The sequence below is a fragment of the Taudactylus pleione genome, unplaced genomic scaffold (genome assembly GCF_031769625.1).
Source record: "Taudactylus pleione unplaced genomic scaffold, aTauple2 ptg000046l, whole genome shotgun sequence".
Taxonomy (NCBI): domain Eukaryota; kingdom Metazoa; phylum Chordata; class Amphibia; order Anura; family Myobatrachidae; genus Taudactylus; species Taudactylus pleione.
In genome coordinates, this window is record NW_028284448.1 from 9,950,820 (window position 1) to 9,968,931 (window position 18,112).

Genomic DNA, 18,112 nt, shown 5'->3' on the forward strand with positions numbered 1-18,112 from the left:
AAGAGACATTTCTGCTTTGTTACTCGGCAAATATATATATTTTTTAATGTAATACTGTATTATACACATCCTACAGATTCAGCTAAACTGGCTTACATAAAACGAAATAAATGTAATGCCTATATTATCACTTCCACACAATGGTTATTCATTATTGGATTTGAAACTTGTATATGAGTAATTTATACAAATGCAATAATATTCATCTCAGCCTTTGCTACTATCATGTGACTTCTCTAATTGATAGTATACGCAATGAAAGTTCTGTAATAATGTCTTTATTTTGAAAAGTGTGAGCTGTGACCAGCTTAAAACCATAAAACATTCTGTTGTTGCCTACATTGTTGCTAAAGCAGTTCAGTGACTTGTATCAGGAAATTGACCCTGATGCAGATTCATCTGTGAGTATCCAACTTAAGGGGCCTATCCATTAAGCGACCTGAAAAACTGCACGTCTAGTTGTCAGTCACTAAAATGTCATTCAGTGCAGGAGACTGACCACCTATCTGTGAACATGTGGAACCTGACGCTCGTCGTCAGGTTGACAAGCATGTTCCTCAGATAGTCGGCATCGGCGAGGACCCATCATGCACGCACATCGCTGGTCCTTGCCGGCTATCCATTACCCAACTTTCTGAACGTTCCGACCAAAACCTCCTGCTTTTGGTTGAATCGTTCAAAAAGTCGTCTAATGGATAGGCCCCTCAACTGTAGGATTTCTTAAGTGAACAACTTTATTTAGGGTCATAACGCCTGTTATACTGATAGTGAAATTTACACACAGTATGTTTGTGTAACAAGGGGGTGGATTCTGGCACTGGACTAGTCACTTTAATTTAATTCAATAGGTGACATTTAGGAGTATATGGAATATGTAATATATTTATGTCCGTTATCTGTTATTATGATTTCAATCCTGTTGATAGTACAGGAGTGCCACTGATACCCCTTATGTTTATCAGTTTTGAAGAAAGGAAGAAAGATAGGGGTTTCTTTACTCAGTGCACTTACTCCTCTTTTACATACAACAAAAGCATACAGCTGTGAGCATTCATTGGATACTTTAAAACATAACTTTAATTTATTATGATCCTTAAATATAGGCCTATATTATGATAGATAGCAGGGAAATTTAACATGCAGTAGTGATATCAGATAAGAATGTGAACTAAAATAAATATAAAATCAATTGTTTACCTGTATCTTAATCCCCAACAGATAGTTATTTCTATATATCTTGAAATTATAATATTTATAGATGTATTATAATACCATTTGTTCTGGGAACCTTACCACAGTCTTTGCCTTTATTAGTTCCCCTTGATTCCTCGTTAAGAAACGAACGTAGCTGAACAGAAATATTAATATTGGTAATACCCCTTTTACACTGCCATCAAATAACCTGGGTTACTGCACATGAACGCGCAGCAACCCGGGTTGCTGCGCAGTGTGAAAGGGCCCAGTTGAAATAACCCGGGTTGAGCAACCCGGCACTTCAACCTGGGTAATGATCTCACGGTGCGGTGTGAACGGGTAACCTGGGTTGAGGCGACCCGGGTTCCATTCACTGCATAGGGAGAGCCGTTTCTTGGAAATGATCTCATCTCCAAGCGCTGGCTCAGCAGAGCTGGCGGTGATGTCATCGATCCGGGAATTATTGCCAGGTCGGGCCGCCAGTCTGAAAGGGGTCTCAGTCAGGTTGCACCCGGGATCTATGTGTGTGCGACCTGCCAATAGCGGTGTGAAAGGGATATAACTTATGCCCCTTTCACATCTCCAAAATAACCCGGGTTATTGCTGTGTTGAGGCGGCTCGACCCGGGTCGAGGTGCAGTCTAAAAGCACCAATTTGGAATAACCCGGGTCGAGCAACCTGGCATTTCAAATCGGGTTGTAAGCAGTGTTAAATACGGGTCGGACTCGGGTCTATGTGCACTTAAAAGTGTCTGACCCGGTTATTCAACCTGGGACTCAGGGAAAAGTGCTGATTGGCTGCTTTTTGTATGCCTTGATTATGTCACCAGCCTGAGCCCTGCCAGCATACTACACAGAGAAAGAGTGATTTTCAGCACCATGGCAAATTGGAGTCCTGATGAGGTGAAGGAGTTTCTAAGAATAGGGGTGAGGCAGAGATTGCCAGACAGCTGACAGGAACTGTAAAGGATTCTGCTATATATAAAAAATATAGCACAATTGCTGCAGTCCTCAGGCTTCCACAGGACTCAGTAGCATGTAATAAATAAATTAAAATCCTAGGAAAACTACCTAAAAATGAATGACCACAATAAAAATTAAAGTGGGGCAGCCAGGCTTGAGTGGATATTTTTTGACCTTTGTGCTCTGTCAGCCATGATTGCTGCTATGCTATGAGCTGTCCCCACCCCTCTCCTTTTGTTCCATTCTGACACCTCATCTTTGTGAGCCTAAAAGTCCATTTAAAATGACATCCATGGAGTTTTGGAAAAGGGCCAACCCGGGAATAACTCGGGTAGAAAGTGCAGTGTGAAATGGTTTGACCTGGGTCGGACCTGGGTTCAGTGTCCCTGATTGGACCTGGGTTTGAGATGTGAAAAGGACATTACATGTCTAAACTAAACTACAGAATCTAGCCAGATCTAGATTAGCAGCCAACATTAGATACACAGTATCCCAATATTGCAATAATTATGGGAACATTCTATTAAGTTGCGAATGTGAAATTACATTTTAAATACTAAAGGAAACATAGTGAATAACCCACTTAAGTTGCAAGTGGAAACCATACTACAGATATTCATGGGAACTAATAAAGGCAAAGACGTAAGGTTCCCAGAACAATTGGTATCCTAATACATCTATAAATATTATCTATTAATATTATCATTTAATGATATATTGGAATAACTATTTGTTGTAGATAATAAAGGATTAAGATACAGGTGGACAATTGGTTTTATCTTTATTTTAGTTAACATATTCTTATCTGATATCACTACTGTATTTTATACTTCCTTGCAATCTATCATAAACTAGGCCTATATTTTAAGGGTCATAAATAAAAGTTATGTTTTAAAGTATCAAATGAACTCTCACAACTTTTTTTCCTTTCTTCAAAATAGTATGTTTGTGTGTCAGTTTAATATTTCAGGAGACAGGTGAGCTGGTTCTAGGTCTCATGGGAAGCAGTGACCTGTTCACTTATCTAATTTAGCAAGTCAGGGCATTAATATTAGCAGTAGGACTACCACAATCCAACCACTAGTAATCCTTTAGTTTATAACAGCCAAGCCACCACATGTGTGCTACTGTACTGTATTAGTAATGACTTCTTATGAAGGATAAAGTGTGAGTACACACTATATGCACACTACAGCCATGGGCAAAAGTTTTGAGAATGACACAAGTATTGGTTTTCACAAAGTTTGCTGCTTCAGTGTTTTTAGACCTTTTTGTCAGATGTTACTATGGTATACTGAAGTACTGTAAAATTACAAGCATTTCATATGTGTCAAAGGCTTTTATTAACAGTTACATTAAGTTTATGCAAAGAGTCAATATTTACAGTGTTGACCCTTCTTTTTCAAGATCTCTGCATTCACCCTGGCATGCTGTCAATCAACTTCTGGGCCACATACTGGCTGATGGCCGCTCATTCTTGCCTAATCAATGCTTGGAGTTTGTCAGAATTTGTGGTTTTTGTTTGTTCACCCGCCTCTTGAGGATTAACCAGAAGTCCTCAATGGGATTAAGGTCTGGGGAGTTTCCTGACCATTGTTCCAAAATTGTGATGTTTTGTTCCCCGTGCCACTTAGTTATCACTTTTGCCTTATGGCGAGTTGCTCCATCATGCTGGAAAGGCATTGTTCATCACCAAACTATTCTTGGTGGTTGGGAGAAGTTGCTCTTGGAGTATGTTTTGGTACCATTCTTTATTTATGGCTGTGTTCTTAGGGAAAATTGTGAGTGAGCCCACTTCCTTGGCTGAGAAGCAACCCCACACATGGATGGTCTCAGGATGCTTTACTGTTGGCATGACACACGACTGATGGTAGCGCTCATCTTTCCTTCTCCGGACAAGCGTTTTTCCAGATGCCCCAATCAATCTGAAAGGGTTTTCATCAGAGAAAATAACTTTACCCCAGTCCTCAGCTGTCCAATCCCTGTACCTTTTGAAGAATATCAATCTGCCCCTGATGTTTTTCCTGAAGAGAAGTGGCTTCTTTGCTGCCCTTCTTGACACTAGGCCAGCCTCCAAAAGTCTTCGTCCTCTGTCATGTCAACGGTAAAGCATCCTCAGACCATTTCACTTATGAAATGCTTGTCATTTTATTTCAGTATACCATAGTAACATCTGACAAAAAGGTCTAAAAACACTGAAGCAGCAAACCAATACTTGTGTCATTCTCAAAACTTTTGGCAATGGCTGCATACTGCTTTTTTTGTTGGCATAACATATATATGCCATTGGACTCTAATGAAAGGTACACACTGGCGTTAGAGTTTTGCATCTAGACTGAGTGTTTAGCAGGAGTCACGCTCAGTTAAATGGTTGTGAAAATAACACTTATTGTACCAAATGAGACCATACATATTTGTTATATTTGTTTATAGATTGTGTTGTGCAGAACTCATCTTCTGCCTTTCAGCAAGTCTCACTCAAATGTATGCAGCTGAAAGCTTACATTCATCTCTCTCTCTCTCTCTACCCATTGTAAATGCAATTAAATGTAATTAGGAAGCATTTGCAAATGCATTTCAACACAAGCTTTATCACAGGCACATATTTGGAAATGCACATTAAACACACTTGTAAACTAATTTCTTTTAAACGCATATTAAATGCATGCATAAACACAATATGATTTACTTGTCTTTTAACAACAGTTAAAAATCTAATTTAAAACACCAGTGTGTAAATAATACTGTAGCTTAAAAATTAGATTTTTGAATTTCATCTTACATTAGTGGGGTCTGTTTTATTGGGGGGTTTTGCTGGAGAAACGGGGTACTCTATCACCACTTCCTCCTGTTTAATAAGAGATTTACCTTCTCTTGTTCTCTTTCTTTGTTTATTGGTTACCACATACCCATATGGGGACTGCGGTGTCTGATCTATTTATTCATCTTGAGATGGTATTATCCACTACATTTCAATGGGGGACTTGCAAAGCAGGCATAAAAATGATTGCCTTCTCTGCCCTGGTTCCCTTCTCCCAAAATCATATCATCCATTCTCACTGAAACTAATGCATCTTGCAGGAAAGCCACACAGAATGCTTCTTATCTTAACCATACAAAAAAGCTTCATCACTGCTGTGCCAGTATATTCCTGGATTTGTCCTCACATGCTCCAATCCTAAATGTAAAACTTAACCTGGACCTTAAAATTCAGTAGATTTTTATTTTTTTTTAAATGTTTTTTTGTGGGATTTGTACTAAAAGTAATTTTTTTTGCTTTACTTTTTGTTTATTTGCATTTTTATGTAATCTATTCTTATTGAAAATAAAAAAACGAACAGTTCACATGCAACCATCAAAGGCAGGATCATAGGACAAGCAGCAAAATCTACAAATATACTAAGTCTAGAAAAATTATGCTAGCCCAGTGATAAACCAAGTATTGCAACATTAACGGCTTAAACATAACAGCAGTGAACATCTTTGACAAAGAAAAAAAAATTGATTCAGAGGCCTCGTTGTATCTCTAACATAGGTGAGAGAGGCTGGGATTAATATTTTTGAGGAAAGTCAGGCAAAGGTGCAACCTAAAAAGAAGTTTGTATTGGGTTGTAACACCTGCATAGTGCTGGAGCTAGCATGGGTGTATTTGAAAATCTGAGACTTCTGCTCCTCCTTTATATTTACATCCAGTTCTATATTCCAAACTAACAGATGAAGGAGGACAGGAGAGGAGACATCTAGATGTACAGTTGTGAAATCAAATAAATAGTGGGAGTCCTTTGGCATGCACAAGGATTTGAATGAGGAATGTGGTCTGCTGAGAGTGTGGGGCTTGGGTAGTGAGAACACAAATTGTTACAGCTGGAAATGCTGCCAAATGAATGAGTAGGCTGGGTAAAGATGCTCTTTATCTAGTGATTCTAATCATGGGATCCTGCATGTTTTTGATTCCCAATAATACCGGAGATTATAATAATTAAATCCCAGGTATTACATGATTCAAAGCACACTGTGGATTGGAACAGGGGGCAGTGGGATGAAATGTACATTCATGGTCTTGGTCGTATCTTGTCCTCTCAGGCTTCTCACAGAATAGATGGACTGGAGTCCCTTAAATCAGTTGCTGATAGGAGAGAGCGAGCCGCATAATGACTTCATCACTGCGCGGTGCCCTACCAGCCAACCAGTGACTGAGAGCAGCCGCATCACAGTACGCAAAAGAAAAGAAAAAGAATATCCTTGTACTCCACAAGAGATTTCTGTTCTCCCCGAGTTTACCGTAGAAGGAAGGTCAGATTAAGCCTTTGGGGGCCCGGGGCACTTAAAACAGGGGGACCCACCACCACTCCTATGGCCCTCCTCCTCTTGTCATACCGCCCCACTTCAGTAGTGGCACAGTGGATATTGGATTCTCATGGGGCTCTTTTACTTACGGGACCACTTGGGCACGTCCGTATTCGTCGGACAGAGAGGAGGATGAGGAGGGATGCTGTTCATGCGCAAATGACACATGTCTGAGGTTGCACTTCTGTGGAGAGCCACTGGGACCTATTGCCTGACAGATGCTCTATAGTAAAGCCCTCTTACACTGCACAATGTAACCCCCCCATGGGCCTCATCTCGTAACTCCATCACCCTGCTTCTTCCCTCAAACCCCAGCCACATCCTCTCCTTCATCAATCTGCAACTTCCCTCACACCACAGCCACATCCTCTCCTTCATCAATCTGCAACTTCCCTCACACCCCAGCCACCTCCTCTCCCGGTGCCTGCATCCAGAAGGTCAGCAGCGGGGTTAGGGGGCGATTTAGGTTTAGGCACTAGGGGGGATGCTAAAAAGAAAAGGAATAATTTTCCGCACCAGTCACTGTCTTATCAACAAATATATGTAAGAGATGTATTGGGGATAGTTACCGCTGTATAATATAGGTTGTTGTCTATTATACCCTTCAAGGGATCCTCACAATATATAGTAGTGCCACCAATACCCCTCTAAATGATAACTTCAAATAAGCCAAAGAAAGTGGCTTATTTGGAGGGATGCTAAAAAGGTAAAGTATTTTCACCCCCTTACATTGCAACATGGTTTGTCCACATGCAGAGTTGCTTGTATATTTTGCTTTGTTCCCAAATCTGAATCAGCCTCTAAGATTAAATAAATCTCAACTGTTGCAAAAGTGTAACATGTAAGTGTTTGTCTTTCTTCCAGACAACTTCTCAGTCAACAAAAGAAACATATGGCATTAATCTCTCAGATGCTCCTTCAGAGGTTGATCTACAAATCTATACAAGGTAATAATTTATTATGTCAAAACTTGAAAAGTCTGACATGCTGTTTTCAGATTGAGGGAAAATGAATGCTAACACACTGGTGACTTCATACAGATTGGATTTCATAACAGTCATAACATTATATGTAAATCTGTTTCTTTCCTTAACATAATGCATATAGAAATATATGTGCATTGTGAGCAATTTGCTTTCTACTGCAGAAACTCTGGGGTTTAACAGTACTATGTTAAAACATGCTACGTGGTGACCTTCCAGGAGGGGTCGAGGTAGCTTCTGTTCTCAGTGAAAAGAGTAATCGTTATGGAGCCCACCTACCTCAGTGCTGACCAAGTTGCTGGGTCTTTATGATGTCCCACACATTTTTAACTGGAGTGAGTACGGTTTGATGAGAAGGTGTGCAACATTGTTACACCTCTAGTTCTACATGTAAGCACAAACAAGAGATTTGGGGTTATATTTACTAAAGGTTGAGTTTGCAATTTTGGTGTATTTGTAGTGGATTTTAATTCGATTTTGCAAATTGGGGATTTACTAAAGGCAAAACTGAATATAAAGCTGACTATAAAACCGAATCCCAATCAGAATTGAACCATGACCAAACGTTGAACTTTTCCCATTGTTAACTACAGGATCCCCCTCATTTAGCAATAGCCGGATTGGAAATCGAATAAAAATTGACTTCAAATCCGACTTTCAAACCACCCAAACAATACTTGAGACAATCAAGTATGGGAAAAGCATCACTATGATCTGTGCATGCTTCTTGGGCTTAAAAGCAGCTTTTTCCATGGCTGAGGCCACTCTCAGCCAATCATTGAAACCAGCCACTGATTGGCTGACAGCGGCTGTTGCCATGGAAACTGCTTCTCCACTGAAGTAAATAGAGCTGAGCGTGAATGACCTTAAGTAATTTCAGGTGCAGTCCATGGGGTCTCTCATAGTTTTTTTTATTTTACCAAGACCTTTGGACTACTATCTGGAAAAGGGGACCGACCTCCTTCAAGGAGTAGGAAAGTATGTAGTGTGGGCCTGATTCAGAGCCGGACGCTCTGAATCAGGGCGTTGTTTTTTTTTTTTTTTTTGCGTGGCCATCCACAGCTATTGCGAGCGGCCAGGTGATGGTCGCGATGGTCTCGACCATCGGGGCTTTCAACGAGACCCTTGTGGTAGGGTCTCGTTCCCGCAAGCCCCAGTGAGCTTTCGGCTCTCTTAGAACTGGAAGCTCACCCACTGACATCGCTCGTGATGTCAGTGGGGCCGCCCCCAAATGGCAGGCCTCCGTTTGGCCAGCCACCCCCCTGCCCGCCTCCAAAACGGGGCAAGCTGTCAATCAAAATCGACAGCTGCCCCGCTTTGGTGCGAGACCCGTAGCGACAGAGCGCCCGTCGCTAGCCGGGTCTCGCGCATGTGCACGTCGGAGCCAGCTGCGGCGTGCACATGTGCAGTGGCCAAACATCGACCCGCGCGCGAGAGCATAGCGCTTGCGAGGGGGTCTGATTCAGGCCCTCTGAGTGAGATAAATCACATTTTTACTAACAGACAATTTTTGATTTGTACTTTAAGTATTAATAAAGGTGTGATTTAGCCCCAGAAACACAACATCAGTGTTTATATATTTTTTATCTATTGAAAATCGACCTTTAGTAAATATGCTTTATTTGTGTTGATTGTGATAGATCTTTGTATCTGCAATTTGGTTGTGGATTTACATTTTACGGTTTCCTTTTTTTGCTCATTGCTTGGTTTCAACAGAATAAAACTAGGATCACACACACTCACACTCTAGATTCATAAACCTGTTGTAATGTCCAAACACAGATGAATTAATAAGGACTAATGGAGCATACACACGGTCAGATTTGTCAGATGAACGATTGAACGATTTTTGACTGCATTAAAATGAATGGAATCGTCCAAGTCTGACTGCAAACACATCAGATGTCAGATATCGTTATCTGACAAACGGGAACGCGCATCGTTCATCGTCCATCGTTCAGGCATGTCAGATTTTCCTTCAGATATGAACGACTGAACGATTTTTAAATCGTTATCGTTCAGATCTGAAGGGAAAATCTGACCGTGTGTATGCACCATAAGATCGAATATATAAGCTGTACATACACTGTGTGCATGACATGTAACAGTATTTACAGGTACACTTCTAAAAGTTTGTGGTGAGTCTTATGGTCTTGCATGTCCAATGATGTGCAAAGCTCCTTTGAATGTGGTCTAACATTGCGCTATTATTGCTTTGCTACTATTGCTGCTAATTTTTACATAATATTTGCCTCTAACAGCACTTTTTTGTTTTTGTTATACTATTATTCTATTATTCTATTAAGTGTACGCTGACCTATATTCCATTGTTTGCACTAGGTTTGTGCATTTGGGTCTCTGCCAACATAGACAAGAAAAGAGAGTACTAAAAACAAGCCAATGGCCCATGGACACAATTGCAAAACTGTAAGTTCTCATTTGCGAATTCACTGTTTTCATTGTTTAGTTTTACATTCTTTTCAATTAAAAAAATATTGTAATTAAATTTGGTGTGCCTAAACTAACAAAAAAGTTGATTTTGGGGTAATATGAGGACAGTTTTTTTTTTTTACCTCAAAAATTGACATGTAATTATTGGACTAATTAAACTAACTGGAAACTTCCAATTTCCTAATTAATCATTTTGGGTCGTCCAAGGTTCAGCACAGTGTCCCGACATTGTAACCTTAAAATAAAGATTTTCCTTTCCATCTATCACCCTCAGGTAGTGTGCGAATGGAAAGATGCGAATTCAGTCTGACTGATTCAGTGCGAATTGCTAATTGGATTGCACAATAGCAACTCGCACCTTCTTGGATTGACTTGATATTGTCAAATTTTAAAGTAATGTTTTATCAAAGGATGACCACATCTTTTCCTACAATGTAAAAACTGTATGAAGTTATACCCAATTCTTTACATACTGTATGCATGAGGGGATTGGTAATTAAACCAAAGAACACTGTGTACTCAAGAGCCATGAGCCAACAGAACTTTGAAATAGAGGGCTATGGTTCAGAAAGGGCTCTTATGAGACTGTTCTGATCCATTTAATAGAATTTTTGTTTAAGTATTGTTTACTAAACATCCTTTCTTTCAAATCTACCATAATAAATGCAAGTGTTAAGTATAAACATTTATATTACCATACTTTTTAACCTGTACTGTCATGTGAACTGGAGCTAATGTCATTGTTCAACTTAAGAAGCATAAACTGCATTGTCATTACTGATTTAAGTATTTCGGCATGATACCAGCAATTTCGGTGGAGTAAGCCCAGTTTCATTCCAGGCCCCTGCAGGGGCTGATTCTATCCAAATGCAACGGGTTACCACACCGGATCAGGACTCAGATGCTTGTGTTGTCTCCGGAGGTGCGCCTGTCGCTTCCTTGGTGGCTTCAGACATCACATCTCAACAAGGGTCACCCCTTTTGGATCCCGGACTGGGTTCTGCTCACGACAGATGCCAGTCTCCGGGGTTGGGGTGCAGTGACGGGTCCACTTTCGCTTGAGGGCCATTGAACGGCGGAAGAAGCGGTTCTTCCCATCAACATTCTAGAACTTTGGGCCGTGTATAGGGCCTTCCAGTTGTCCGGTCACGCTCTTCAAGGAAGAGCCGTGCAAGTTCAATCCGACAACGCCACCACAGTGGCGCACATCAACCGTCAAGGGGGGACTCGCAGTTGAGCAGTGATGTCGGAGGTGTCACGCATCCTGTCTTGGGCGGAGTGCCCCCTGCCGGCAATCTCGGCAGTCTTCATTCCAGGAGTCCTCAATTGGGAGGCGAACTTCCTCAGCCGTCACGACATGCATCCCAGCGAATGGTCGCTTCACCCAGAGGTATTTCAACTACTCGTGGACAGCTGGGGACTGCCGGAGGTGGACCTCATGACCTCCCATCACAATCATAAGCTGCCCGTGTACGGGTCCAGGACAAGCGACGCCGGCGCAGGCCTGGTCGACACGCTGTCAGTGAAATGGACATTTCAGCTGGCATATCTATTCCCTCCGATATCCCTGCTGCCTCGGGTTCACCAGAAATTCAAACAGGACGGTGGCACCCTTCTGGTGACTCCGGTTCGGCCCAGATGTACTTGGTACTCTGATCTTCGGAGCCTCTCCATCGACGCTCCGTTTCTTCTGCCTCAACATCAGGACCTGTTGTCTCAGGGGCCCTGCCTTTACCCGAATCTGGGTCGTCTGTTTTTGACGGCGTGGCTCTTGAGACATCCGTCTTAAAGTCCCGGGGTTTTTCCAGCTCAGTCATCGGCACATTGCTACAGGCGCGTAAGCCTGCTTCCGCCAGGATTTACCACCGAGTGTGGCATACTTATTATCAATGGTGTGAGTCCAGAAACTACGATCCTTAGGCTTTTCGTGTTTCTAGGGTTTTGGCGTTCCTTCAGTGTGGTTTGGTCCTAGGCTTACGCCTAGCTTCTTTGAAAGTTCATGTGTCTGCACTATCTGTGTGGTTCCAGCATAGGATAGATACTCTACCAGATGTCTGCACCTTTTTCCAGGGTGTTCTCAGGATTCAGCAGCTCTTTGTACCCCCAGTGGCTCCTTGGGATTTGGCGGTGGTGCTTCGGGCCTTACAGGGTTTTCCATTTGAACCTCTTGAGTCGCTGGACCTCAAGTGGTTAACGGTTAAGACTGTTTTTCTCCTGGAGATTGCTTCGGCCAGAAGGGTGTCAGAATTGGGGGCACTTTCCTATCGTCCTCCTTTTCTGATTTTTCACCAGGACAGGACAGTACTTCGCACTCGCTCTGGTTATTATGCACAGGAGGGTTTGCCTGTTCCGGCCTCTGTTAAGGCTCATTCTAATAGGTCTGTGGGTCCCTCGTGTGCTGCTAGCCGTGGCGCCTTGGCTGTTCAGCTGTGTAAGGTGGCCTCGTGGTCTTCCATCCAGACCTTTCTGAGGTTCTATGCTTTTGACACCTTTGCCTCTCAGGATGCATCCTTCAGGCGGCGGATTCTCCTTTCAGCACAGGAGCATCCCCGCCCTTAGTTGAGCTGCTATGGGACATCCCCAAGGTCAACCCTGTGGACCCCCTATGGACCCTGAAGTAGAAAACAAGTGATATGGTAAGAACCTACCTTTGTTATCTCTGTTTCTACGAAGTCCATAGGGTCCACAGGGCACCCGCGCTGACACACCTGGCTTCATATGGGCTATGTGGCTGGTCACTGGTTTTCCATCTCCCTTTCTGTAAGTATGGTTCTTATGTGTTCCAGTCTTCCTTCTCTCTGTTTTTCCTCCTCCGGCCTTGGCTACTTATCAACTGAGGTGCCTGTGGCTCGGGGGCGGGGTATAGAGGAGGATGGACCCAGTGCATCCTAGGAGCTAAAGCTTTAACTGTGTGGTGCCCGTGGATCCAAATCCAGCTATACCCCAAGGTCAACCCTGTGGACCCTATGGACTTCGTAGAAACAGAGATAACAAAGGTAAGTTCTTACCATATCTCTTGTTTTTGCCACTGTATTCATACTTTCTTTTTTTTTTTTCACCTGGATGTTCTACTTCTACAAGCACATCCTGCCAGATTTAACTTACTCAGTGCGCCCAAGATGGCTGCCTCAAATGGTGCTGGCATTTGCGGGATAAGCAACTTGTTGGTATATTCATTCAGTGCATATCACACCACACTTGTTTCGGTTACCCGTATTTGTTTGTTGTATAATATCTCACACACTGTAACCTTCATAGTGCTCCGAAGATGGCTGCCTCACATGGTACACCTGTGGGTGGGATGAAAAATACTTGGATCTGTTGACTATGTAAGGTCTCTGCTCTTAGATTTAGTATGCTGCAATATCCCCATTTTGTGTTATCTTTCTTAAGTGTTACCTATTCCACCCTGGGTATCCTATGTAGCAAGTCCAAAATGGCTGCCTCTCCTGGTCCCCTTGGCTCCACCAACCCTGCATTTTTGTTCTTCAGGGTCCATAGGGATCCACAGGGATACCATGGGGATAATGTGGTTTGAGTGATCCAGGCACCAAACAGTTAAGCCTTCAGTTCCCAGGATGCCCCAAGTCCTCCTCCAAGAATACTCCGCTCCTGTCCACAGGCATTCAGTTGTTCATTTGGTGCGCCAGAATTCAGACGCACCTTTGTAACGGGACAGCTCAGGCAGTTCCAAGCTTTTATTTTAAATGTTATTTTATTTCTATGTTTTTGAGTTAGCAGTGCTGAGCATCTGAATTAAGATGCATGCACTGCGACTCAGTCTACCTCCGCTGGGCCGCAAAACCAGTAACATCTCTGGTGATTTCAGCAGGTCACGGCAGAACTTGCTAGCAGTGATGCTGGGGCCTGGACTGCAACTGGACGCACGGAGATGTCAGGTAAGGTATTCCTCGCTTACGGGAAATCTCGTGTGGCAGTCCTTGCTTCCAGCGCTGGAGACGCACTGGAAGCAGCTGCAGTGAGGGCCCGGGGCCGTCCGCTCCCTAACTAGACCACCGAGGCCTTATCGTCTGACGTCGGGGATCGGCAGCAGACGCTTCTGCTGTCATGAGGCCAGTGTATCCGACCGGTTGACGCAGCTTAGGGGAGGTAAGCTTTCCCCTGGCAGCTTCTCCCCCGACCCAGTCGCATATCAATCAAAGGTTTTCCCACGTCTGGGTCGCCTCTCCTACCATCCTCGTGCATATGAGACGCTCACAATCCACTATCTGTGCTCTGATGAAGCTGTTTGGTCTCAAGAGGTTTTAGGTCAGTCTCCTTGTATACAGATGTGTCCACATACATCTATCCTCCGTGCGCTACAAGTCACGCCACACAACGCGGGAGCTCTGTGTGACTTCGTAGCACCGAGTGTCTTTTCGTGCCACTTTTTACCTTCAAATGCGCTCAGTGATGTGAATAGATAGCACAAGCAGCTTCTGCTGATTAAAATGATATGCAGCATGCCTATGTGCTGTGTGCGACTGCGGGTGAATCTGCATGCGAAACGCTACGCTACAGTGTTACAGCCGCTGACACTGTAACATAGCGTTTCGCATGCAGATACACCCGCACTAGCTCACAGAACATAGGCATGCTGCATATCATTTTAATCAGCAGAAACTGCTTGTGCTATTTATTCGCATCTCTGTGTGAATAAGACGCATTTCAAGCTAAAAACTCGCACAGAATACGCTCGGCGCTACCAAGTCAAACCACGGCATGGCGCGACTAGAAGTGCTGTTTAATGCGCAAGGAGGCTAGATGTATTAGGACCCATCTGTACCTCTCCTCTGGGTCAGGTATATGGTGCTCTATATCCTACTAAACCCTGTGTTTGAGTAGTTGATTCAGAGTCTATTGCAACTGAATTACATATGCATTGTATGTGATTGTTTGCTAGTGCTGTGTTGATACTGCCTTTTATTTCTGACTGTCAGTTATAACTATAACTGTTTTTTTCTCCTCATCCATCGGTTACAGTTGGGTGGGGGTTTTCCTTTGTACTTCACATTTATTAGTTATTTGTGAAAGCTGTCACATTACAATGCATTGTTGCCTTTTATAATTGATTTGTCAAGAGGCAATTGGAAACAGGAGGTTGAGGACCCTGTTTGGTGGGTTTGTCCCCTCAGGAATTTATACAGGTTGGTTGTGTGATATAAAGAACAACTTCACCAGTCCAGTCTACCAGCCCATGTACAGGAGCCATCTTGGGTGTCCTCCTTGTCTTAGGTGATGACGCAGCTAGTGGCTACTCCCACGCTGCTTCCTTTAATGGGATACCCACAGCTTGCTATGTTTGCACCCCTATACGTCCTTCCTGGATGGATGTTTTTGCCACTCAAGTCATGTGTATGGCTCAGTCGGATGTTGCGAACAGTCCGGTAGTCACTAAGGCACCTAAGCAGACGTTATATTTTTATCAGTCTGCTCAGCATGTAGATTCAGACACATCATCAAAGAAATCAGATGATATGCCGGGTTCTTCTCCAGGGTATATCTCGGGAGAGGAGGACCATCCTTTTTCAGTGGATATCCCTTTTTTAGTGAGGGCGGTCAAATCCTAAATATATAGGATAATGACCCAGCTGCTAGACATAAGGCTCCAGTGTTTGAACACCAGAAGCTGGTAAAAGCTGAGTTTTCCTAAATGAGCAGCTCACTGAACTTATGGAAGAGACATGGAGTAAATGGTTCCATGTTACGAAAAGATTAGCATCTTTGTATCTTTTCCCAACTACTGAAGGTACTAAATGGGAAATTCCTCCTACTGTGGATGCTTATGTGACACATTTAGTCAGGAGTGCTATGTTTCCTATACCGTCAGTATCCTTCCATATACTGTAGATCCTACAGATCGAAAACTTGAAACATGTCTTAAACCAGTATTTTCAATGTCTGGAGCTGTTACTCGATCAGCTATGGCTGGGGCTTGGGTATCCAAGGCTGTTGAAGAATGGATGGGGGCATTGGAAGATACTCTACCAAATGCTACCAGAGAACAGCTAACCTATATTTCCCACATACAGGAATGGCCTCCTATCTGAGAGAAGCTGTAATAGATGCTGGGCTCCTAGCTTCTAAAGAATCGACAGCCTCGGTTGTGGCTGATAGAGCACTTTTTGGTTAAGGGCCTGGTAAGCAGATACGGGGTCAAGAGGGCTCTGGAATCTTTACCTTTTTTATGGAAACATACTTTTTGGAGCAGAATTGGATAAGATAGTGGCTACTCTGGTAGCCTCAAGTCTTTTCACCCTCAGGAAAGAGCAAAAGCACAATCTTCCTCCAGACGTCTAGTTCCCGCAGGACCACCAAGCAGCAAGCTAAGAGGTCCTGGCCGGCCAGACGTCCAGCTTTTAAGCCGGACGACAAACCCTCTGCCTGATGGGACGGACCTCCTCCTGGGGTGATAATCTTGGTTTCTGGATTTCAACACGAAAGGGGTTATTATTCTAATCTATGTTTTTGGTTCAGAAACTGAATGGGTCTCATGGTCCTATTCTAAATCAGATAACCCTAAACAAGTTTATCCATGACCCAAGTTACGTATGGAAACTCTTTGGTCAATTATTTTAGGGATGGAACCTGGGGATTTTATGGCTTCTCTGGACATTCAGGATGCGTATTTGCAGGTGCTTATTATGACATCCCAGCAACAATTTCTACAGTTTGCTGTCTGCAACAAGATTCCCAATTTCAGGCATTACCCTTTGGTCTATCAACGGCCCCTCGGATCTTCACCATAATAATGGCAGTTATGATGGCCTACCTCAGGCATCAGGGAATCGGAATATTACCATACCTGGACGACCTTCTGATATTAGCACAGTCTCCAGCTGTTCTACAGCACCATCTTCAACTGCCTACAGACACACGGCTGGATCATCAATTGGAAGAAATCCTTTCTCCAACACAGCAGATGGTACATCTGGGGTCACTTCTGGATCCTCAGGCACAAAGGTGGTTTCAGCCAGAGGACAAGATTGAGGACCTATCATTGTGAGTACGCAAATTGCTACGCAATCGAAGGGTATCCATTCTACTAGTGATGCAAGTCCTGGGGTCAATGGTATCCACCTTCGACATGGTGGAATATGCACTGTTCCACTCCAGGCCTCAGCAACAATTGATTCTCTCCTGATGGAACGGACAGTATTATCTAATAAGGTCCCAGAGGATCCTTCTCACTCTGGAGGTTTGTCTCTCTCGTGGTGGTGGCTACAAAAGGATCATCTGGACAAAGGTCGCCCATTCTGGATTCCAAATTCGGTGCTTCTCACCACGGATGGCAGTCTTTACGGATGGGGGGGCAATGACAGGTCATCACACCTTTCAGGAAAGATGGACAAATCAGGAAAGTCATTTGCCCATATACATTCTGGAGCTTCTAGCAGTATACAAAGCACTTATCATGGCAAAGGACCCACTCCAGGGCAGGCTAGTCCAGATCCAGTCCGACAACGCGACCACAGTAGCCTATCTCAATCATCAAGGAGGCACGCAAAGTCACGCAGCCATGAGGGGAAGTTACAAACATTCTGATCTGGGCAGAACTTCATCTTCCGGCTATCTCTGCAATATTCATCCTGGGAGTCCTCAACTGGGAAGTGGACTTCCTAAGTCACTAGAACATACACGCCGGAGATTGGGCTCTCCACCCAGGGTTTTTTCAACTCCTGGTGAACAAATGGGGCCTACTCAGCAGCATTTGTGGAAGCACTAGCAGTGAGATGTGGCATTAAACTGGCGTATCTCTTTTCTCTGATTTCCATCCTCCCAAGAGTCTTCAGTAAATTCAAGCAGGGAGGTGGAGCAGAGATACTAGTAGCTCCTTCTTGGCCCAGTCACCATTGGTTCTCCGACATACAGAATCTATTCATAGACATTCCGTTTCCTATTCCTCTATGGCCGGATCTGTTAGCGCAGGGTCCCTGTCTGCATCCGGACTTACCCAGTCTGTCTTTGACGGCGTGGCTCTTGAGTCTTCCATCTTAAGAGCATATGGTTTCTCCAGCTCTATGAATCAAACGATGCCCGCATATGTTATAGAGTTTGGCATACTTTAGTCAATGGTGTTCCCACAGAAAGTATGACCCTAGCGTTTTTTGGGTTACCCAGGTACTTGCTTTTCTCCAGGCTTGTTTAGACTTCGGTCTTCGCCTGGCCACTCTG

At 43.6% G+C, this 18,112-nt stretch overlaps 1 protein-coding gene across 2 annotated transcripts in view; it reads left to right on the forward strand.

Moving 5' to 3' along the window:
- The window catches only part of FIG4 (FIG4 phosphoinositide 5-phosphatase), a 420,643-nt gene that overhangs the window by 333,222 nt on the left and 69,309 nt on the right, over positions 1-18,112 (forward strand). For both annotated transcript variants that reach the window (XM_088460480.1, XM_088460479.1), the window contains exons 22-23: positions 7,368-7,450; positions 9,827-9,913. In XM_088460480.1, the coding sequence (XP_088316606.1) occupies positions 7,368-7,450; positions 9,827-9,913 (170 nt within the window). The remainder of the gene's footprint in view (positions 1-7,367; positions 7,451-9,826; positions 9,914-18,112) is intronic.